At 45.5% G+C, this 24,227-nt stretch overlaps 1 protein-coding gene across 10 annotated transcripts in view; it reads right to left on the bottom strand.

Annotated features, from left to right (window-relative positions):
* Nucleotides 1-910: 910 nt before the first annotated feature.
* URGCP (upregulator of cell proliferation) overlaps nucleotides 911-24,227 on the bottom strand; it is a 47,879-nt gene continuing 24,562 nt past the window's right edge. For 3 of the 10 annotated variants that reach the window (XM_025378064.1, XM_025378060.1, XM_025378065.1), the window contains exons 2-6: nucleotides 13,318-13,344; nucleotides 12,943-13,013; nucleotides 7,209-7,259; nucleotides 6,965-7,003; nucleotides 911-4,266 (exon numbers count right to left, since the gene is read on the bottom strand). In XM_025378064.1, coding sequence (XP_025233849.1) covers nucleotides 1,673-4,266; nucleotides 6,965-7,003; nucleotides 7,209-7,242 — 2,667 coding nt within the window. In that variant the 5' untranslated portion in view covers nucleotides 7,243-7,259; nucleotides 12,943-13,013; nucleotides 13,318-13,344 and the 3' untranslated portion in view covers nucleotides 911-1,672. Of the gene's footprint in view, nucleotides 4,267-6,964; nucleotides 7,004-7,208; nucleotides 7,260-12,428; nucleotides 12,433-12,942; nucleotides 13,014-13,317; nucleotides 13,345-24,227 lie in introns of all 10 variants that reach the window. The other 7 variants (XM_025378063.1, XM_025378062.1, XM_025378061.1 and 4 more) reach the window with 7 other exon arrangements.

The raw sequence follows: 24,227 nt of genomic DNA, 5'->3' as shown, positions 1-24,227 counted from the left end.
CATCCAGGGAATCCAGAAACCCACAGCAGGCAGGCTGCCAGGCATCTCCAGAAAAGGGACCAGAAAGCCTTTTGTTCAAGAAAGGATTCCAGTCTAGAGGGCTGGTGAGCTACCGAGAGCTAAAGGCTCCCTTGCTGTGTCTGGTGAAAGGAGGACAAGAAACATGGTAGGAGCCCTTGGGAAAGGGCTTGGTTTCTCTGAAGTCAAGAAACACAAAGAGAAAGAGGCTCCAACGTCTAAGCAAGGCCCAGGGGATCAAGCAGAGCTTCCTAGAGCTGATGAAAGGGCTGGGGTGGGGTTCTGAGGCCCAGTGAGGTGACACTGGCCCCTGGGAGGGGCCAGTGCAGGCAAGGATTCCAGCAGGATAAGTGACAGGGCAGAAGTCCCAAGTTCTTGGCCAAGCCTCTGGTTCGAATGGTGGGCTGTGGATGAGGTCGGGGAGGATGTCAGAGGAGGCGCTGGCACTGACGTGGCTGCCCAGGGGTAAGCCCAGAAGCTATGGGAGTCTGGAGAGGGTGAGAGGAAGAGGTGCAGGGCTGAGTGTGACAGCACCACCCCTTATCCGCTCTAGCTCTGTCCATCCAGATGTGAGCTCTGGGGCAGGGGCTTACCTCCTCTAGGCTTCCTTTTCCTCAACTGTGAAATGGGGTGACAGTGGAAAGACCTCAGAGTTACTGTGAAGGTATTTAGTTTTAACCCCCAGTAACAGCCTGAAGAATGGCTCCTGCCTTAAAGAGAGAGAACAGGATGGCTTTTTACTAAAATGTGCCAGGATAGGGCACATCTCTGCCCTATCTACCCTTCCAGATACTGCCTCTACCATACCCAGTCCTCAGACAGATGCTGCTCTCCTCTTTGAGAAACAGAATTAAGGCACAGAGAGGCAGAACCTGCCCATTACTATCACTTGTGCATTCATTCATTCAACAGACATTTATTAAGCATCTATAATGTGCCAGGCCCTGGGGACACAGAGCTGGAGAATGTACAGTCCCTGCCCTCAAGGAGCTCACAGTCTGGGGGACAGACATGTAAACACATGAGTTACAACGCGCTGCGTGAAGTGTGTGGCAGAGGTATAACAAAGTGCTGTGGGGCACAACAGAGTGACCAATGAACTCTTCCTGGGCAGGGGTCAGGGAAGCCTTCACAGATCAGTCAATAAATACAGTGCCATGGGAGTGCCTTGTGCACCATGGGCACTCACATCTCAAATGCTGGTCCACTGGAGGCCCTTGGGCTGGGCGGGAGCAAGGCCTACTTCTGCTTCCTCAGGACAACTTCCCCACCTCTGTCCTGGGACCACCTGCCCGCCTGGGCCTGCAGTGACTGAGGACACTGCTCCCACTCCAGGGGCCAGTGACAGAGAGCAGCTATACAGAGGGCCCACCCCGCGGGATCCTTGACAGGAGCTGAGACAGAACAAACTGCTGCGTGTCTCCCTACCCTGGGGGTTGTGATATTCCTGGTAACATCTCTGAGCTGGTCTGTGAGGTCACTTCCTCTCTTAACACTGTTGAGGAGACTCCAAACCCTCTGTCTTTTGCTTGTCTTCTCATGTCGATTGGGCACCGGCCATTCTCAGGCACCAGGGCACAGCCCACATGGGTGCCCCATCAGACAGGGCTGCCCACAGCAGCCTCCTACACCTGAACTGGGTTTCTCTGCACACTCACAGCCGTCTCACCAGCTCAATGAGCTGCTGGATGTTTTTGTTTTGGTTCGACAGGCCGTTCCTGATGTTTTCGAGTAGGCATCTCTTCAATTCAAATATGGCTTCACTGTAGGCCAAGCTCACTGCGGCCATGGGAGGTGCTCCATGCCACAGGCCAGGGATGTGCCAGATGTGCTGCTTCTCAGGGTCACAGAAGGCCAGGCCTGCCAGTGCCCGGAAGCCGTCGCTCTGTTTCTCCATCTGGGCTGCAGCCCTGCTCAGGTCACCAGGTGGATCTAGGAGCTGTCTCTTGTCTCTTGGCCTGGGGCCGGGAACAGATACATCATGAAGGTTCTGGTATACAAACTGGTAGTTGGGCATGTGCCCCGTTTTTTCTAACCTCAGAAATGCATGCAGAATAGCTGCTGGAATGTCCTTGGTTTCAGCTAGGCTGATCACGGTGACATTGCTCAGTCCCATGAGCAGAGTGGCCAAGGAAGCCTCCAGCTCAAACCTGTCCCCAGCTGAGGTCAAGGCCCCACCTATCAAGCCCCCAGAGTCTATCACCAGGATGTGGTCACAGCCCAGGTCCTGGCTGAAGCCCTCGGCCACTGTGATGAGCTGCATGAAGGCCCCTCGAGGACTGCAGCTCTTCCCTGTGGCAAACCGCAGCCCAAACATGGTGTTGAGGAGTGTGGACTTGCCCGTGCCCGGCACCCCGAGGGCTGACAGAACCACCAGCCTTGACCGTCTCTCCAGTCGGACGTGCAGCTCCTTCAGGAGCCCCGTGACCCAGCGGACGGGCATGCTCAGGGTGCTCCCATCGATTAGCTCCAGAGGCAGCCCTGTCAGCAGCAGCTCCGAGGCCAAGCCTGGGAAGTGGGCAAAACGCCTCTGGCCTGCTGGCAGCCTCCCCGCCTCCACAAGACAGCTCTCGGCCTCATAAAACTGTCCCATCTCCCGCAGGAAGTGTTCCACCCCCAGGGGCTCAGGCCAGAGCGGCTCCCCCAAGTCTGTGGCGCCCCCATGCTTTGGTCTCAGGGTGAGAAGTGTCTCCGGAGGCTGTCTCAGTCGTGGCTGGGCCACCCGTGCCAGGCCCCACTCCATCCACCTCAGGAAGTACTGCTTCTCACTCAAGGAGGGGCTGCTGATCCCCGAGATGAACTCCTGCACCCCTGAGGAGGGATCGTGGCTGTTCTGCTGCATTCGAAGTTCTAGCAGCCGCCGCCTCAGCTCAGCCCTGTGCTTCTCAGGGGGGTCCACGGCCCACTGGAGCTGGCAGAACTCCTTCTCCACTTGGGCTGCCTTTCTCCAGGGGTCCCCCTGCAGCCTCAGCTCATCCCTTCTGTAGGCATCCGAGTCTTTGATTTTCCTGGTAATCCTCTCCATCCGGTCTTTCGCTTTCTGACACTCCTCACAGTCCTCGTCAACCTTTAGGCCGAGCTTGCGGGCTGCGTGCGCCATGTCCTCCACAGATACCCGCCTGCAGGGTGCCCGCAGCACATTCCCAACAATGGCCCGGATCCTCTTCACGAAGCTGTCGCTGTCAGTGCTGCTGACCTTCACCAGGACATGTGAGTGGTCTATTTTCAGCACAGGAATTAACTTATTCAGAAATCTCAGGTTTGTGTTGCGCTTCCCACGGTACGGACTCAGGATGAAGTAGTATTTTGTGGTTGACTCCTTCATGGAGTACAGCAATTTGTATTCCTTCTTACTGATATTGTCAGTCAATATAAACACAGCGGAGGAGATTTCTGTCAAGAGCTTAAACTGCAGCCAGTGAGACCCGATGTCACCTCTCAGGTTCAGAAAGGTCACAGGTTCTGGAAAAATGTCCAAGTCCTCCCTTCCGCTGGGAAAAAACCAGGAAATTTCTACCAACCCATCCGAAATCTCCCGGGCATTGGTGCCCAAGTTGAGGTCCCGATGCCAGAAGCAGTCCCACTGCCTGTGGCCCGGGCTGAGGACGGCGTTGAGAAGCTGGGACTTGGAGTTGCTACTGACATCCATGCGCACAAAGGCGAAGGCGGGCGCCCTGGACAGGACCACGCTGTCTTCCCGGAAGCTCCCCACGCCCCTTGGGGGCTGGGACCACCATGTCCTCACAATGCCCCGCATGGCCCACAGCAGAAATGTATGGTAGTGGTTCTCCGAGTCAGGCAACACGAGTGGGAGTGCAAACTGGCAGAGGGCCATTTTCAACACTATTTCTTGTTGCAGGAAACTGTCTGAGGAGATCAGCAGGGCACAGAGAAGGTCTAAGGGGTTCACTGGCGTATCAGGGGTAGGCAGCTCAGAAAAGGAATAAATGTCGGCAGCAAGGTCGTCAGCTGGGTCCCAGTAGATGATCTCCTCTTCCATCTGGCTCTCCTTCTCCACAGGCCTGGCATCTGGGAGCACGTCCAGCACCATGGTGGTATTCCTGGCATCAGCATTGAGGGCCTGCAGCTTCCTGAGGAAATTCCAGGGCAAGTCTTTGGGAACCTGAGGGGCCCAGTTCTTCATACTGTCAAAACTGATCTGCAGAGAGTCCTGAAGGCTGAGTTTCTGGACCTGGTACATCTCTAGGCCCAACAGTGACAGCATTTCTTGAAGCCTGCTTCTCTCCACTGTGGAAAGAAATGAAGACGTAAGTGCTCACCCTGTGTTTCCGAGCTAAGGGCCAGGCAAGAGCTGGTGAGGGAGAGCCCAGCAGGATGGGGAGAGTGATGACCCCCTTCAGAGAGCAGAGTGCAGGCACAGGAGGCTCAGGGTGTGCTCAAGGCTGACCTGAGACCAAGGCAGGGCTGGAACCTGACATCAAGGTATAATAGATACCAACCTAACCACAGATATATGTAACATTAAACAAAAGAAAGAACAGAAATAGAGAAGCTACATTTAACAATTGGAAGAGTTCTTGCAAAAGCCAGATTTCTGGTCTTTCTAGAAACCTGTAAGATCTAACATTGAGCTCCAAATTAATTGGCTACAGTGAGCAGCACATGACTCCTAGAAGCTGAATGCAGGCCTCATCTCCCCACTGTGTCGTTTCTGTGACTCAGGGTCACTGGGAAGTTCCCACAGGAGTCATAATCACTGAATCACTCTCTGGCTTTCTAGTTAATGCTTTTTTGTTTGTTTGTTTTGTTTTGTTTTTCTCTCTACAAATAAGAGAATATTTTAAAGGAACTAGAAAGAAATCACTAAGCATAAAGAGTCAGCAATCATAGCTAAACAACCATTTTGCAAACCTGAAATCAATAATGCAGGTTTTCTTTTTTTTTTTCCCTTTCTCTTTTTTTAGACAGGGTCTTACCCTGTTACCCAGGCTGTAGTGCAGTGGCATGATTTCAGTTCACTGTAGCCTCAACCTCCTGGGCTCAAGAGCTCCTCCCACCTCTGCCTCCCAACTAGCTGGGACTATAGGTGTGTGCCACCACACCCAGCTCATCCTTGTATTTTTTTGTGGAGATGGGTTTTTGCCATGTTGCCCAGGCTGGTCTCAAACCCAAACTCAAGCAATCCACCTCTCAAAGTGCTGGGATTATAGGTGTGAGCCATGGTGCCTGGCTTTAATGCAGTTTTTAATTTTAAATGTATTAAAATATTCAGTGCAGACTGTTAGTGAGTGAGTACTTATTTGCAGATACTCAAATATTACAATATAAAATCTTATAAGCTAGATGCTTGGAATAGTATTGCTACCTCTGAAGGTTCCATCCACCATCCCAGGTCTTGGCCCAGCACCTTCCTAATGTTCATGCTGCATATAATTAGTTCTCTTAAAATTTGTTGTTGTGGGCCAGGCGCAGTGGCTCATGCCTGTAATGCCAGCACTTTGGGAGGCCGAGGCGGGCAGATCACGAGGTCAGGAGATCGAGACCATCTTGGCTAACACGGTGAAACTCCATCTCTACTAAAAACACAAAAAAATTAGCTGGGCGTGGTGGCAGGCGCCTGTAGTCCCAGCTACTTGGGAGACTCAGGCAGGAGAATGGCGTGAACCCGGGAGGCAGAGATTGCAGTGAGCCGAGATCACGCCACTGCACTCCAGCAGCCTGGGCAACAGAGCAAGGCTCCATCTCAAAAAAAAAAAAAAATTGTTGTTGTTGTTGTCTGAGACAGTGTCTCACTCTGTCACCCAGGCTGGAATGCAGTGGTGTGATCACAGCTCACTGCAGCTTAGACCTCCCAGGCTCAAGTGATCCACCCATCTCAGCTTCTGAGCAGCTGGGACTACAGGTGCACTAGACGCTTGGCTAGTTTTTGTATGTTTTGTAGAGATGGGATTTTGCCATGTTGCTCAGGCTGGTCTTGAACTCTCTGGCTCAAGTGATCTGCCTGCCTCAGTCTACCAAAATGCTGGGATTACAGGAGTGAGCCACCCCGCTGAGTCACTTTAAATGTTAATGCATGAAACAAATACAAATTCCACTGCCCTGCAGCCTTTTTTCCAGTTCCTTTCTCAAGAGAGAAAACATGTGTGATGCTGCTTTAGATGTTTAGATAAACATGAAAGGAAACACTGGGTGACCCAGCCCTCTGCCTGTTTCCCAAGAAGGTCAAGTGATGGATTCAAGACCACCTCCCATTCAACCAGCAGGACTCACAGTGCTGGACACTCTGCTCAGAGAGTTCCACAGGCAGTGCAGCCACAGGACTGCCCCACAGAACATTAGGCGACCTATGAACTTGTTACAAAAACAAAAGAACTACATGGGAAGAATCACACTGTGGCAGAATAGGTGTTACTCAGCTTTCCTAGCTCTGCCTGAATGAAACTAGGAACACTGTTTTTCTTGTCTAGACATGGAACAACTTTTTATTTTTTAAGTAGCAAGGTAGTAAAAGGCAATGGGGAAAAGACAAAGAAAACACTCCTGCCCAGTGTGTGGCCCTTGGCAGGTTGTTTAGAAGCTCTGGGCCCAGGATCCTGACCAGCAAATGAAGGCGTTGGACCAGATAAATGGTTTCCAAACAGGGCTGTACATTAGAATCACTTCAGGAACTTGTTAAAAAATGAAACATCTCTGGGTTGCACTTCCAAACATGCTAACTTATTACAGGCAGTGAGTATGTTGGGTGCTGGGGGGACCTGGTTACTCTATGTGGTTAGCAAGTTTCCCCGGGTTTCTTTCATTCTTTTTTTTGGTTTTTTTTTTAGCAATATTGTCAACAATGTATAAAGGGTTAATGAAGTAGGGCATCCTACACCTGAGTGCTCTGCCTCCCCAGGTGATTTGATACAGTCAGGTGTGGGAATTGCCGGCCTAGATGATAACCCCCTTTCATAGAACAGAGAGAAAAGGCAGAGAAAATGCTTACCTGTTGGAAAATCATTGTCCTGAGCCTCATTTGTACCATCTATGGAAAAAGCAATGGAAAATGAAGTGTCAAATAATGCACCCTTGGCTGACACAAATTAATTGAAGCTAAACCTAGAACCCTTCTTTCTCACCAAGATGGCAACTTCTCCCAATTGTTCTAAATATAAAATCCTGGTTATCTGTCACTTTACCCACTCCCCGTCTAGCCAATCCAATCTGTTGCCAAATCCTGTAGTTTCTACCTCCATAACGGAACTCGCAATCATCTCCTTCCATTTCTCTCCATTCCAAATCTAGAAGAAAAAAGAAACCATATACATTTAGTTTCATCAGCAAGTTAGAACCTTTCTGTCAAAAATTTCAAGTGCTCATGCCTGTAACCCCAGCACTTTAGGAGGCTGAACAGGAGGAGTGCTTGAGTCCAGGAGTTTGAGACCAGCCTGAGCAACCAAGCAAGACCCTGGTCCACAAAGACTTTTTTAAAAAAATTAGGGCAGGCATGGTGACTCATGCCTGTAATCCCAGCACTTTGGGAGCCCAAGGCAGGAAGATCACTTGAGGTCAGGAGTTTGAGACCAGCCAGCCTGGCCAATATGGCGAAATCCCGTCTCTACTAAAAATACAAAAATTAGCAAGGCGTGGTGGCGCATGCTTGTGATTCCAACTACTTGGGAGGCTGAAACGTAAGAATTGCTTGAACCCAGGAGGCGGGGGTTGCAGTGAGCCGAGATCTTGCCACTGCACTCCAGCCTGGGCGACAGAGTGAGGCTATCTCAAAAACAAACAAACAAACAAACAAAAATTAGCTGGGCGTGATGCCATGAGCCAATGGTCCCAGCTGAGGCAGGAGGATTACTTGAGCCTGGGAGGTCAAGGCTGCAGTAAGCTGTGGCTGTACCACTGCATTCCAGCCTGGGCATCAGAGCAAGACCCTGTCTCAAAAAGAAAAAAACACCTAACAACAACAAAAAATGTCAAGTGACAATACGGTGGCTGATGTTTTAGTGCTATTATTGGTTTCAGTTTTTCCTATGTAAATGTAATGTTTTGCCAGCAAAAAATACATCACAAGATAGTAATAGCTACACACAAGACAGAGATTTGCTCTAGGATATATCTTTATAGAATTTTCTAAATTTTGGGAAAATAAACATGAATAACCATAAAACTTATACAGATTAACCTTTGATTTTAGAAACTATTTAAAATGTAAGTTGATAGAAATTCCTTGACTATTTAAAAATTCAGCACCTCCTATCATGTTATTTTTATTCCAGCATAAGAAATTTTTGTAATCACTTAAAATTAAAATGTATATCACAGCACAAATACACCAGGGTGAGGTGCGAGGGGAGAGACAGTGGGGAAGAGTTGTGACTTACCAGTAAACTGTTATTTGCCCAAAGTCTCCAAACATCATGAAATGTCCATCAACATTAATATCTTAATTACAGAATGTGTTTAATGTAGTGGTAGTCAGATACTTATGTATGAAGGAAGACCTAAAACTCTAGATTTGCTTGCAAGTCCACAATATAAAGGAGAGAACAGGAGGCTTAGGAAGGAGGGAGCAAGACTTTTCAGTGCATGTTTTGACTATTTTGACTTTGATCCAAGAAAAAGTAACACCTAGGTTTCAAAATTTACACACACACACACACACACATATATATATATTTTTGAGACGGAGTCACACTCTGTCACCCAGGCTGGAGTGCAGTGGCGCAATCTCAGCTCACTGCAAGCTCCGCCTCCCAGGTTCATGCCATTCTCCTGCCTCAGCCTCCCTAGTAGCTGGGACTACAGGCGCCCACCACTATGCCTGGCTAATTTTTTTTGGTATTTTTAGTAGAGACAGGATTTCACCGTGTTAGCCAGGATGGTCTCGATCTCCTGGCCTCGTGATCCGCCCGCCTCGGCCTCACAAAGTGCTGGGATTACAGGCGTAAGCCACTGCACCCGGCCCCAAAATTTACATTTTTAAAGAGCTTATAAATCAAGATTCGGATATTTTCAGATTTCTGTTTTCTCATGATTTCCATGCAATCAGGTAGATAAACCTAACATTTCAAACCGTCTTCTTTGATGATGTCTCTGGGAGATGGACATGTGAAAAGCAGGAAAGAGAGAAAAAGAAAATGGGGTCCAGGAAGCATGAGAAGATCAGAGAAGGCACAAGATCCACACACATCAACCACAATGCCAAGCAGTCCAAAGATTACATTATTCAAGTGAGGAAAAGCCATCAGAACAAATTCTCCAAGGAACCCAAAATGCCATATGAGGAGAGAAAATAGTTAGAGAAGAGAATGGGAAAGTCTAAAGATGCCAGAGATAGGGTTGGGGTGGTTCTGAGAGTAGTTTTAAGCCGGAGTCAGGACTAACCTCCAGACCCAGAGAAAATAGGGCCTTGCTTGGTTAGGGGTGGGAAATAGCTCTGATGTGGATTTAACAGGTGGATGAAGTCAAGGATGCACAAAGTAGCCAAAGACTGAGGGTTACCAAACTAAGGAAACCACTGACTAGGGCTGGGAGAGAGCCTGATGTTCTGCAGCCATCAGCAGATTGTGGGGCAGGGGGAAGAGGAGGCAGCAGGGCTCTAGGCAAAGACACAAAACAGCAAACATGGGGGGCCAGTGAGGGCTCAGCTCCATGAGCCAAGGTCTCCACTATACTTCACATTGGGTGGGAAGTGACCTAAGGATGAGATAAGCTCTGACTCTGGGAGTACTGGGCTCACACGGAACACAGGGACAGAGGATAGGCCAGGCGCTACCACCATGGTGAGCCCAGGAAGAACTGTTATGAGCCCATTGTTGGAGAACTCCGAGTAAGGCAATTAAAACCATTTTCAGGCCAGGTGGGGTGGCTCATATCCGTAATCACAGCAATTTGGGAGGACAACGCAGGAAGATCGCTTGAGTTTAGGAATTCGAGACCAGCCTAGGCACAATAGCAAGACCCTCATCTCTACAAAAAGTTTTTTTTTTTTTTTTTTTTTTTTTTGAGACTGAGTCTGGCTCTGTCGCCCAGGCTGGAGTGCGGTGGCCGGATCTCAGCTCACTGCAAGCTCCGCCTCCCGGGTTCACGCCATTCTCCTGCCTCAGCCTCCCGAGTAGCTGGGACCACAGGCGCCCGCCACTTCGCCCGGCTAGTTTTTTGTATTTTTTAGTAGAGACGGGGTTTCACCGTGTTAGCCAGGATGGTCTCGATCTCCTGACCTCGTGATCCGCCCGTCTCGGCCTCCCAAAGTGCTGGGATTACAGGCTTGAGCCACCGCGCCCGGCTACAAAAAGTTTTTTAAAAAATTAGTTGGGTACAGTGGCTCACACCTGTAGTCCTAGCCACTTGGGAGGCTGAGGCAGGAGAATCCCTTGAGGCCAGGAAGTCAAGGCTGCAGTGAGCTACGATGGCCACCACTGCACTCCGGCCTGAGTGATGGAGTGAGACAAAAACAGAATGAGCTATGAAGTAGAATCTTCAGAATTAAGATAAATAAATTATATAGTGTGACTACATAAAGTATAAACCAGGCAAAGCTAACCTATCCTTTTAGAAGTCCGGATAATGACAGACGAGAGGTGAAGTGACTGGAAAGGGCCTTTGGGGGCATGGGTTTTCTTCAGCTTCTCCATCTGGTTTCTGGCTTGCATAGGTAAGTTCATGTTTGTGAATATTTCTAAAGCTATTATTCGGAGTACTTTTCTGAATGTATAGTATACTTTTTTTTTTTTTTTTTTTAAGACAGACGCCTACGCTGGAGTGCAGTGGTACGATCTCGGCTCACTGTAACCTCCACCTCCCAGGTTCAAGCGATTCTCCTGCCTCAGCCTCCTGAGTAGTTGAGACTACAGGCGCCCACCATCCCACCCAGCTAATTTTTGTATTTTAAGTAGAGACAGGGTTTCATCACGTTGGTCAGGCTGGTCTCAAACTCCTGGCCTCAAGTGATCTGCCTGCCTCGGCCTCCCAAAGTGCTGGGATAACAGGCATGAGCCACTGCACCTGGCCTGTATAGTATACTTAAATACAACTTGTTTTTAATCCTATAGGCTTAAAACCTTGCTTTAAGTCTTTAAAATTAAGCATACGCTCAAGAGGAACTCACATAACTCATGAAGAAGAAGAGCTATAAAGAATAACCACTGAAGGTTTATTCAGTAGAGATATTAAAGTTTGGGGAAGAGCCAGTGTCTCTGTGCCTTGGTTTCCTCAAACGAAACAGGGATTGATAACTATCTAAGAGGTTATTGTTAAAAGTAATTAAGACAACCTAGCTCACAATAAGCATCCAATAAGGCCATTCCCTCTCCTCGCCCCATCCCCATGCTTTCTTTCCCATTTGTCTAGAACAACGCTCTCCAAGGGAACCTCCCAAGATGAAGTTCTCCATCTGCAATGTCCAAACTGCAGCCGCTCACCATGCAGGCTGCTGAGCAAATACAGCTAGAGTACTTAAGAGCTGAAGTTTTAATTCTGTTTAATTTTAAACAATGTGCCTAGTGGTTACTGTGTTGAATAGCATAATTCTAGACGTGGAGAAACTAAAGGGCTTTGGGCAATTACTGCTTTATCCCAATTCTGCTATAAGCCTTGACCAACTGGCCAATAATCCCCATGGTGCCTACCTTCCAGAATTTAAGTTCCATGAAGGGCTTTGAGCCTTTTCATTTACTATTGTCTACAATATCCCAATGCTCACAACAATGTTAGTACATGGTAAGTACTCAAAAAATATTTGTTTGAATGAATAAAATAGTGATTTTTTCCATAGAGACGGGGTCTCACTATGTTGCGCAGGTTGGTCTCAAACTCCTGGGTTCAAGCGATCCTCTTGCCTTGGCCTCCCAAAATACTGGGATTACAGGTGTGAGCCACTGTATCCAGCCTAAAATAAAACTGTATTAACCAAAACTTATTTGCATATTTTTGTGGATTTTTGTTTTTGCATAATTCTATTAATATCCAATAGAACACATTCTTTTTTTTTTTTTTTTGGCAGTTAAAACATAGTTTATTTTTTAGCACATTCATTTTAAGAAGAACGTAATTTATGAAAGATATATCTAAAATGAGCTACTGGCTGGGCACAACGGCTCATGCCTGTAATCCTGGCACTTTGGGAGGCTGAGGCAGGCGGATCACCTGAGGTCAGGAGTTCGAGACCAGCCTGGCCAACATGGTGAAACTCATCTCTACTAAAAATACAAAAAATTAGCTGTGCGTGGTGGCACATGCCTGTAATCCCAGCTACTTGGGAGGCTGAGGCAGGAGAATCACTTGAACCCAGAAGGTGGAGGTTGCAGTGAGATGAGATCGCGCCACTGCATTCCAGCCTGGGCAACAAAGGCGAAACTCGGTCTCAAAAAATAAAAGAAAATATAAAACAAAATAAAATGAGTTAGTAAGAGAACTAGATATCTGGAGTGTGGCCACCGTACCTTAAAGGTGAATTTACAAAGGGTGGTGTTACAGCCCCACCCCCAAATCCTCAGAGAAAGAAAAACCAGCCTGTATGGATCACAACCAGGAAGACTACAATCCCAGTTCATACCTGTTTTCCCAACATTACATCCCTTTCACTCTCAGAAGTGCCCACTTTAGAAGATAAACTATACAGTCACCTTAACTATGACCTACAATGGCTGTTATGCTAAAATTGGGGTAATGTGTTTCTGTTAAATTGTGTCATAATCACTTATTTAACTGAATCCTGGGAACACTTACTCCATTTTCTGGAATAAAGTGTTGCTCATAAAAAAACAAACAAAAAACACTATTTTGAATATATGAGGAATGCTTAGAAGACCCTTAGATGGAATCTTCTTGTAAAAGGAAAAATAAAAGCCTTAAGCTTATTTATTTTTGAGGTGCACAATCCCAAGTCCAGGGAGAGGCTGGAACCCAGAATCCCAAGGGGACAGGAGAAGTACTTCAGCTCCAGAGTGGGCCCACATCCAGTTCATCCAACTTTACCTGCAATGGCCACAGCTGTTCGTCTCTCTGATGCTTTTATTTCTGGGGCTACTTCTCCCAAATCTGAATGCCTGAAACAATTTCAGAAGAAAATTATAATTAAAATAATGGAATACCACTTTCACCTATCAAACTGGCCGCATATAAAATCTCTTGGAGAGCTTTTAAAAACTATAAACCCTGGGTCACACCCCAGATCCATGAAACCAGAATCTCTGGGAGCTGGTCCTGGGTATCACTGCTTTTAAAAGTGCCCTCAATGATTCTGATGTGCACCCACAGTTGAGAAACACTGGTCTAGAAAACCAGCACTCTCCAAAACTTCTGGCCAGAGCACAAATACAGCCATTCAGAAAGACAGAAAAATATACATACCCTTTGCCCAGTAATTCCACTTCTATCCTAAGGAAATAATTAAGATTTAGTTACAAAGATGTTGATGCCAGCTTTATATATAATAGCGAAAACTGATGCCTTTTAAAATCAAAGTGCAATAACGGAATTATGGTCGAATTCTGCAGCCATTACAAAATACGCTATGGATTTCTCTTGTGGACAGAAAGATGCTGGATGAGATGTTAGGGAAAGATGCTATATTAATTAGTTGGGGGAAAGTCAGGCTACAGAAAAGTATACATAGTACGACTACAATTTAATAAAATTGTGTATATTTATCTACAGGTATATATACAGAACTCTAGAAGAATGTTCATCTGAAGTTAACACTGTGGTCTGGAAGGGGTGATCCTGAATTATTTTTAGTAGCTATGATAAGTGTAGTCTAATTAAGAATAAACTATTTTAGGCGGCGTGGTGGCTCACGCCTGCAATTCCAGCACTTTGGAAGGCCGAGGTGGGTGGATTACTTGAGGTCAGGAGTTCAAGACCAGCCTGACCAACGTGGTGAAACCCTGTCTCTACTAAAAATATAAAAATTAGCCAGGCATGGTGGCAGGTGCCTGTAATCCTAGCTACTCGGGAGGCTAAGGCAGGAGAATCACTTGAACCCAGAAGGCAGAGTTGCAGTAAGCTGAGATCGCCCACTGCACTCCAGCCTGGGTGACAAGAACAAAACTCCGTCTCAAAAAAAAAAAAAACACAACAAAACTATTTTAGATGTATCACAGGAATGAGCAAATGAGTAAATGTATTGATTCTGCCAGGAGCCAGGGTGCTGGCTAACTGTTCAAGAAAGAACATACAAACAGAATGGAGAGTTACAGCAGAACTTGCAGAGGCGCAATGGAACTGGAGGCACTCATGTGAACTGTGATTTCTATATGCATGCCTATGTGCATATGCGTGTAAGTGTGTAGATGTAGGTGCGCACACATATCTCTGTATGTATACGAGTGTACACATGCATCTATTTCCTAACTGTCCACGGAAAGGGCCAAGAAGCAAAGATACTGTTGTGGCAATGGGCATGCCTAGCACCCTTTAATACCTTCCATGCTAAAAGAAAATGGACTCCTTGGAGATCCTGAATGATGGCTGGGGCAAGGAAAGAACAGGAGGAGCCTGAGCATCTTATTTCAGAAAGTAAGGAAATGCTCGAAAACGTGATGGTCACAGGAGCTAGCCTGAGAAACTCTCCCTGGTCAAATCTAGGACAATGTGAGCACAAACAAACACAGTAACTGATTTAAAACCATCGAAAACCAGCAACTAGTGAGTCCACACGGATAATAAATACATGGGCAGAAAGAGAAGGCTCTCTTGCTCACATCAGAACATGAAATGTGGAGGGGGATGCTGCAGTCAAAATAGTATCATTTTAGAGCAGGGCGTAGTGACTGCAGTCAAAATAGTATCATTTTAGAGCAGGGCGTAGTGACTCGTGCCTGTAATTCCAGCATTTGGGAGGCCAAAGCAAGAGGATTACTTGAGCCCAGGAGTTCAAGACTAGCCTGGGCAACATGGCAAAACCCCATCTCAACAAAAAATAATGAGCCACTGTACCCTATAGCCAGTAATTTTAAAAATTATAACACCAGCCAATCTGTCAACTCGGGCTCCAGCCCGCTTCTAAGCCTTGCTGAGTTTCCTGTCTGTGCAACAGGTGGAGTCGGACCAAGACGGCAGAGAACAGCACTTCCAACGGCCCTACTCAGGGGTAAGGGAGCTCTCTGCAATGCAGTTTTTGAAAATTACTAATATCACTATATATTTGTTTCTGATTCCAAAAATAAGATACACACAAAATACAAGAAAGTATCATAAAAATGCTTTCCTGTCATATGTTTGAAAATTATACCCTATGTTAATCTGTCCTCTCCTCCTCATAATCTACTTCCATTGCTCTAGCCCATTCTATTAACAGGTAGAAGACTAGTGCATTTGCATGCCCCAACCTCCCTGATGACCAATGGCTCTTTAGTTTGATCTTCTTCTTCTGGAGCCCACCCTGGCCCTTAATTAGCATATTTACTGTACACACCCTACTTCCCTATTAACTTAGAATCATGACCCTTTCCCTATATCCTTCACAATGCTGAAAAGCATTCTACTTTTATTACTGGAAACAATTTTAAAAAGGTAAATATTCTCTTTGTATTCAGAATACAGTCAGAACACAGGAAATAGCCAAGGTCCTCAAGCCCCCAGGGTGTGGTGTCAGACACTGCCTAGGGGCCACCTGCAGCAGCTGCTCACCTTCCCTCCTCTGGGCACTTCCCCACACAGACATCTCTCCAGGGCAGGGGTGACCTGATCGCCACCCTCAGGATCCGGGGTGTCCACATCTCCTCACTAAGTTAGCCAGTGGAGGGGCTGGTTTGTTGTCTGGCAGAAAGAATCAAGTCCATGACCAACACCAGGGCAGCCATGCTATAAACAGCATGTGGCTGAATCCTGCTTCCGGCGGGTCTGCTGATGGTTCACTGCTCATTGTGAAGGCCATCTGTCTTGCTGATCGTCTAGCCACAGAAGACAGTGCGGGGTTAACTTTCCTTGTCTTCTCATTTTTCCTTTTTCATTTCCTTCTTTTTTTCTAACTGCCCAGCAGATCTTAGGAGCTTTTTTGCTAAAACCTGGAGATTCTGATTTACCAGACCTGGGTGTTCAGCACATAAGAAATTATCAACTAGGGGAAGTCACACCTTTGTTTTTCTGTTGACCTACCTCAGAATATGGCACTCCCTGGACAATCCATCCATGCCCAGAATAGATAGGGCAAACCATGTGGGCAGAATCCAAGTTTTGTTCTACATCAATCACTAATTTCTAGCAACAAAATTGGTTCCTCTGCTGGATGGTGCCCATAAAACAAGATGGCATAGGAAAACAATTCTGAACAAGGTGAGCACTAGACAAATACAGGTACAATTACTCACTGTATTATAATCAACAATATATTTTTAAATGTGGAGTCCTAATTAGGGAAAAGGAGTCAGGCTGGTGGGACCAAGGGAAAGCAAAGAGAAAGCACATAAGCTGTAAGTCTGCCTTTCTTCATGGTCCAGGACACATAATCCTCCTGCATAAATAAGTCACAATCTTGCTGCACCCAGCTAACTTCAGACCCTCGGCTGATAGAAAAATGCAAATTAGCTCACTGCAACCTTGGCGTTATCAGTACTGCACATAGCTCTCTCCAGAAAACAGCACAAGCACCATCCTATAAAATCCACAGCAAGCCCTTGTCTCCTCACAGTCAGCTCCTTTCTTGCTGACTTGCCTACTGCTTTCTTGCAACATAATTTCATACTTGTGATTCTTATGCCTCAGCCATCCAAGTAGTTGGGATTACAGCATTCGCTACCACACCTGGCTACTTTTTGTTTTTTGTTTTTTTTTTTTTTGAGACGGAGTCTCGGAGTCTCGCTCTGTCGCCCAGGCTGGAGTGCAGTGGCTTTCCTCCTGAGACAGTCTTGCTCTGTCTCCCAGGCTGGAGTGCAGTGGCACGATCTCGGCTCACTGCAACCTATGCCTCTGGGTTCAAGCAATTCTCCTGCCTCAGCCTCCTGAGTAGCTGGGATTACAGGCATGTGCCACCACGCCCGGCTAATTTTTGTATTTTTAGTAGAGACAGGGTTTCATCATGTTGGTCAGGCTGGTCTCGAACTCCTGACCTCATGATCTGCCCGCCTCGGCCTCCCAAAGTGCTGGGATTACAGGTGTGAGCCACCGCGACCGCCCCCAATTTTTTTTTTTTTTTTAACTCACCAGTTTGTGGTTCCTTTGACAGGAACCACAGGAAACTAATACAGTGTATGTGTGGCTTGACAGCTACACCAGCTTCCACCTCTGTCTTCACGTGGCTTTCTTCCGTCTGGGTCTCTTTTCCATTTCTTGTAAGAATATTAGTCTTATTACATGTGAACCCACCCTAATCCACTGTGAACTCATTTTAACTAATCACATATAATTTTTTAGAAATCACACCCTATCTCCAAAAAAGATCACAACCACCGCACTGGGGGTTAGGACTTCAACATTCCTTCTAGGGGGCACAATTCAACACACAAGAAGATCTAAGCCAAAAATGGGGTGGGGTATCCCACCTCTAGAGAGTGACCACATGTTTAGGAAAAATTAAAACTCCCTGGAGAAGAAAAGGAGAAATAAAGTGTTTCCCAGACAAGTAAAAACTAAGGGAATGCATCACCACTAGACTCACCCTACAAGAAGTGTTTAAGGGAATGTTATATCTGAAAGCAAACAAATGGTATCTGCCACCATGAAAAAACAGGAAAGTAAAACCGGGCATTCCAGCCTGGGCAAGTGAACGAGGCCCCTATCTCTACAAAAAAATAAAATAAAGCTCAGTATGATAGTTCATACCTATAATCCCAGCACTTTGGGAGGCCAATGTGGGAGGATCCCTTCATTCCAGGAGTTTGAGAGTGGCCTGGACAACATAGTAAGATGTCGTCTCTCCAAAAATAATAATAAAAAAGCCAGGTGTGGTGGCAGGCAGGTACCTGTAGTCCCAGCTACTCAGGAGGCTGAGGTGAGAGGATCACCTGAGCCCTGGAAGGTCAAGACTGCAGTGAGCCATGACTGGACTGGACTGTTGCACTTGAGCCTAGGAGATAGAGCATGATTCTGTCTTGAAAAAAATATGTATTTTTTTAAAGTAAAATAAAATAAAACAATTAGCTGGGCGTGGTGCATACACCTGTAGTCCCAGCTACTCAGGAGGCTGAGGTGGGAGGATTGTTTGAGCCTGGGACATCCAGGGTACTGTAGGCAGTGACTGTACCATTGTGCTCCAACTAAATGGATTAAAATGAGACCCAACTCTATGTTGTCTATAAGAAACTCACTTCACCTATAAAGACACATACAGACTGAAAGTAAAAGGACAAAAAGGCTGGGTGCAGTGGCTCATGCCTATAATTCCAGCACTTTGGGAGGCCAAGGTAGGAGGATCACTTGAGGTCAGGAGTTCAAGACCAGCCTGGCCAACATGGTGAAACCCCATCTCTACTAAAAATACGAAAATTAGCTGGGCGTGGTGGCACACTCCTGTAATCTCAGCTACTTGGGAGGCTGAGGGAGGAGAATCGCTTGAACCCAGGAGGCGGAGGTTGTACTAAGCTGAGATCACACCACTGCTCTCCAGCCTGGTAGACACAGTGAGACTCCATCTCACACAAAAAGAAAAGAAAGTAAAGGGACGAAAAAAAAAATATTCCATGCAAATGGAAACCAAAAGTATGCAGGATTAGCGATACTTGTATCAGACAAAATAGACTTCACATGAAAAAACAAAGACAAAGAAGGTCATTATATAATGATAAAGGGATCAATTCAGCAAGAGGATATAACAATTGTAAATATATATGCATCTAATACTGTAGCACCCAGATATATAAAACAAATATTAGAGCTAAAGAGAGAAATGCCAATACAATAATAGCTGGAGAATTCAATACCCATTTTCAGCATTGCAAATCATCTAGACAGAAAATCAACAAAGCAACATCAGACTTAACTGTACTATAGACCAAATAGACCCAGACATTTACAGAACATTTCATCCAGAAGCTTCAAAATATACATTCTTCTCACCAGCACACAGAACACTCTCCAGGATAGACCCATGTAGTGGCCACAAAACAAATCAACTAAATTTTTAAATTTTAATTTTTTGAGACACTGTCATTCTGTTGCCCAGGCTGATGTGCAGTAGTACCATCTGAGCTCACTGCAACCTCCACCACCAGGACTCAAGCAACCCTCCCACCTAAGCCTCCCGAGTAGCTGGAACTAACTACAGGTGCATGCCACCATGCCCAGCTAATTTTTTTTTTTTTTTTTAAAGAGATAGGGTTTTGCCATGTTGCCCAGGCTGGTCTCAAACTCCTGGACTCAAACAATCTACCTGTCTCGGTCTCCCAAAATGCTGTGATTACAGGCATGAGCCACTGTGCCAGGCCAACAAATTTTTTAAAAATCAAAATCATATTGGCCGGGCGCGGTGGCTCAAGCCTGTAATCCCAGCACTTTGGGAGGCCGAGACGGGCGGATCACGAGGTCAGGAGATCGAGACCATCCTGGCTAACACGGTGAAACCCCGTCTCTACTAAAAATACAAAAAACTAGCTGGGTGAGGTGGCAGGCGCCTGTAGTCCCAGGTACTCAGGAGGCTGAGGCAGGAGAATGGCATAAACCTGGGAGGCAGAGCTTGCAGTGAGCTGAGATCCGGCCACTGCACTCCAGCCTGGGCAACAGAGCGAGACTCCGTCTCAAAAAAAAAAAAAAAAAAAAAAATCAAAATCATATCAAGTGTCTTCTCAGATCACAAGGGAATAAAACTAGAAATCAATAATGAGAACTCTGGGACTGGGCTTGGTGGCTCATGCCTATAATTATGGCACTTTGGAAGGCTGAGGCAGGAGGATTGCTTGAGCTAGGAGTTTGAGAACAAGCCTAGGCAACAGAGAAAGACTTCATTTCTACAAAAAATTGGAAAATTCAGCCAACCATGGTGGCTCATATCTGTGGTCCCAGCTACTTGAGAGGCTGAGGTGGGGAAACTGCTTGAGGCCAGAAGGTTGAGGCTGAGTAAGCAAGACTCTGTCTCAAATTTAAACAAAAAAACACAGACAAACGGACTATGTCAAACTAAAAGGCTTCTGCACAGCAAAGGAAACAGCCAACAGAGTGAAGAGACAACCTGTAGAATGGGGGAAAATATTTGTACATTATTCATCTAATAAGGACTGATATCTAGAATACACAAGGAACTCAATTCAATAGCAAAAAAATAATAATTTGACTAAAAAGTAGGCAAAGGATCAAACATGCATCTCTCAAAAGACATATATATGGCCAAGAAATAAACAAAAAAAATGCTCAACATCCCTAATCAACAAGGAAATGTAAATCAAAATCATAAAAAAAGATATGATATTCCAGTTAGAGTGGCTATTATTAAAAAAACCCTGCAATCTCAATACTTCCGGAGGCCAAGTACTGGTGGGTGGATTGTGAGTCCAGGAGTTCAAGACCAGCTTTGCTGGCATGGCAAAACCCTGTCTCTACTAAAAATATAAAAATTAGCTGGGCGTGGTGGCGCACACCTGTAGTCCCAGCCACTCAGGTGGCTGAGGCAAGAGAATCACTTGAACCCAGGAGGCAGAGGTTGCAGTGAGGTGAGATCATGGCACTGTACTCCAGCCTGGATGACAGGGCGAGACTCTGTCTCAAAAAACAAACAAACAAATAAACAAAATCAATGCTGGTAAGAATGTGGAGTAAAGAAAATTCTTATACACTGTGGGAATGTAAATTAGTACAACCTTTATGGAAAACCTCTATGGAGGTTTCTCAAAAACTAAAAAAAAAACTAGCATGTGATTCAGCAATCCCACTACTATACTATTTGTCCAAAGGAAAGGAAATTTGTATGTCAAAGGAATATCTGCACCCATGTTTAATATAGCACTATTCATAATAGCCAAGATAGGGAACCAATGTAACTGTCTATCAACATACAAACTGATAAAGAGCATGTGGTATAGATGTACAGAAACACTATTCGGCCATAAAAAAGAATGGAATCATATCCTGTGTGGCAACACAGACGAGCCTGGAGAACCTTAAGTCAGGAACAAAAAGACAAATATTGCATGTTCTCATTCATATGTGGGAGCTAAGAAAAAAATTGAGTGAAGGAAAGTATAGAGTAGAATTGTGGTCATTAGAGACTGGAATGCATGGGAGAGGGGAGGATAGGGAGAGGTTGGTTAAGATACAAAATTACACTGGGTGTGGTGGCTCACACCTGTAATCCCAGCACTTTGGGAGGCTGAGGCAGGCGGATCACGAGGTCAGGAGTTTGAGACCAGCCTGACCAACATGGTGAAACCCCGTCTCTGCTAAAAATACAAAAATTAGCTGGGCATGGTGGCACACACCTGTAACCCCACCTACTTAGGAGGCCGAGGCAGAACTGCTTGAACTCGGGAGGCGGAGATTGCAGGGAGCGAGATTGCACCACGGCACTCCAGCCTAGGTGACAGAGCGAGACTCTGTCTCAAAAAAAAAAAAAAAAAAAAAAAAAGATACAAAATACTGCTAGATAGGATAGGAGGAATGAGTTCTGGTGCTTTGCAATTCTGTAGGGTGAATATAGTTAACTACAATTTATTACATACTATAGTGTCAAAAAGCTAGAAGACAGAAAGGTTAGTACTGTGTGAGGTTCCCCATACAACGGAAAACAGGGCTTTAAAACACAGCTTTAATCCTCCAAGAGCTTACATTACCATTAGGTTGGAGAGAGAGGGGAACACTCACTGCACAAACACTAAACAAAAAACACTATAAACACACATATGCTAATCTATAAAATGAAGCTGATCACCCCTGACACATATACCTCAGATGTGTTACAAGGATCCAAAGAGACGTACATACATCTTAAGCAAAGTTATCTTGGATTTATCTACATATTTATTGTGGACTTATTATTTATTGTAGATTTATCCACATATTTATTCTCTTGGATTTATCCACATATTTATTGCTAGGAACCTTTCTAGGAATTTAGGATACATTAATGAGAACACAAAGGTTCTGTTCTTGGTTTACAATTCAACAAGGCAAGGGGATATTGGTAATCAACACTATCCCCTATATATAAGAAGTGTAGGACTTGTAGCCCCAGCTACTGGGAGGCTGAGGTGGGAGGATCACTTGAGTACAGGAGGTTGAGGCTGCAGTGAGCCGTGATCCTGTCACTGAACTCCAACCTGGGCAACAGAATGAGACTCCGTCTCAAAATAAATAAATAAATAAAACATTTTTAAAGGCTGTGCTAGAAGATGTTAAGTGCTACAGAGAAAACAAGGCACAGGCCAAGGTCAGGTGTGCTGAGAATGGTGGTGGGGAGGGCAGAGCAGGTCAGCTGGAAAAAGGGCCCTGTTAGTACTGGTTTGGAAGGAGGTGAAGGCAGGAGCTATATGACTACCAGGGGAAGACAGCTGCAGGCATAGCAAGGGCAAAAGCCCTAACGTACCCAGGGACTGACAGGGAGGCCCGAGTGGCTTGAGCAAGAGAGTGATCAGTGAGTAGGGGAAGGCAGCAGGAGAAGCTAGAGAAGACTTTACAGGCCACAAAAGAGTAAGGCTTTGGGGAGGAAGAGGAGGAGAAAAAAAAATAAAAATAAAAAAGATTTTTTAAAAAAAGGTTCTGGCTTTTCTTATTCTAGAGGATGGGGTAGCCATGAAAGCGCCCTGGGTGCAGGGTGACAGGCCTGTCTATGTTACTGGCTGCCAGGCTGAGAATAGACGAGACATAACAAAAGCTCAATTATCTAGCCTTATATTCAGGAAAACAACAACAACAACAAAGGCTCAACCTGGGCAATAGCACCAGCAGCAATGGCATGTGGCTGGACTCTCAAAAGCATCTGTGAAGGACTGCAACAGACTGGACAATATGTCTACAGACACAAGCCAAAGTAAGTTCAAGTTTTCCAGGTTCAATCAGTTGCTCCCATCTTAGATAGGGAGGTCTGTGGGTAGAGCAAGACTTGAGGGGATTGTAAGCAAATTGGCACTGACAGACTGGCCCAAGACCCCTACCTACCCTTGGATATGCTAAGCAGGCACATGAGCTGAAAGGGGTTTGGAGAGCTAAGAAAGGCAATCCTTCACCATGTACAGGAGAGACTACTGTCAGCAATTTCCCTAAAGATACATGCTCTACAACCTCCACCTGACAACACAGTGTACTCACAACACACACAGAATCAACTTGCATTTTCTCCATAATGCAAAGAAATGATGGTGCAGGTAGACCTGGAAAACCCAAGAGATCAACGTGAAAACTATCATAAACAATGAGAGAATTCAGTAAGCTGGGGACATATAAAGTTAAAATAAATAACTGCCTTCCTATTATACAAATGGGTTAGAAATATGGAAGGAGAGAGCTCCGATTTATAGTAGCAACAAGAAAAATAATATATGTTATAAATGTGCAACACCTATATGAGAAGAATTTTAAAATATTGAATCTGAGTAAGACTTGAAGAACTGAAAAGGGCTGGGCACAGTGGCTTATGCCAATAATCCCAGGACTTTGGGAGGCCAAGGTGAGAGTATCACTTGAAGTCAGGAGTTCCAAGCCAGAAGTTCAAGACCAGCCTGAGCAACACAGTGAAACCCCAACTCCACAGAAAATTTAAAAATTAACTGGGTCTGGCAGCATGTGCCTTAATTTCCAGTTATTCAGGAGGCTGAGGTGGATCGCTTGAGCCCAGGAGTTTGAGGCTGCAGTACACTGCAGCCTGGGTAACAGAGCAAGAAGATCCTGTCTCAAAAAAAAAAAAAAAAAATTAAAATTGTTTTAATTAAAAAAAAATCTATTTCTGGGTTTTCAGAGAGGAAAGAGTGAAAAAAAAAAAACAAAACAGGCTGGGTGTGGTGGCTCATGCCTATAATCCCAGGCCTTGGGAGGCCGAGGCAGGCAAATCACCTGAAGTTAGGAGTTCAAGACCAGCCTGGCCAATGTGGCGAAACCCCATTTCTACTAAAAGTACGAAAATTAGCCAGGCCTGGTGGCGCACGCCTGTAATCCTAGCTACTTGGGAGTCTGAGGCAGGAGAATCACTTGAACCCGGGAGGCGGAGGTTGCAGTGAGCCAAGACTACACCACTGCACTCCAGCCTAGCAACAGAGTGAGACTCCATCTCAAAAAATATATATATTTATATAAATATATTTATATATAATATATAAACAAATGTAACTATATATTATATTAACTATATATTATATATAATACACAACTATATATTATAGTTATATATAATATGTAAATATATT

The sequence above is a fragment of the Theropithecus gelada genome, chromosome 3, assembly GCF_003255815.1.
Source record: "Theropithecus gelada isolate Dixy chromosome 3, Tgel_1.0, whole genome shotgun sequence".
In the NCBI taxonomy this organism is placed as follows: domain Eukaryota; kingdom Metazoa; phylum Chordata; class Mammalia; order Primates; family Cercopithecidae; genus Theropithecus; species Theropithecus gelada.
This window is presented reverse-complemented; position numbering and strand designations above follow the sequence as displayed.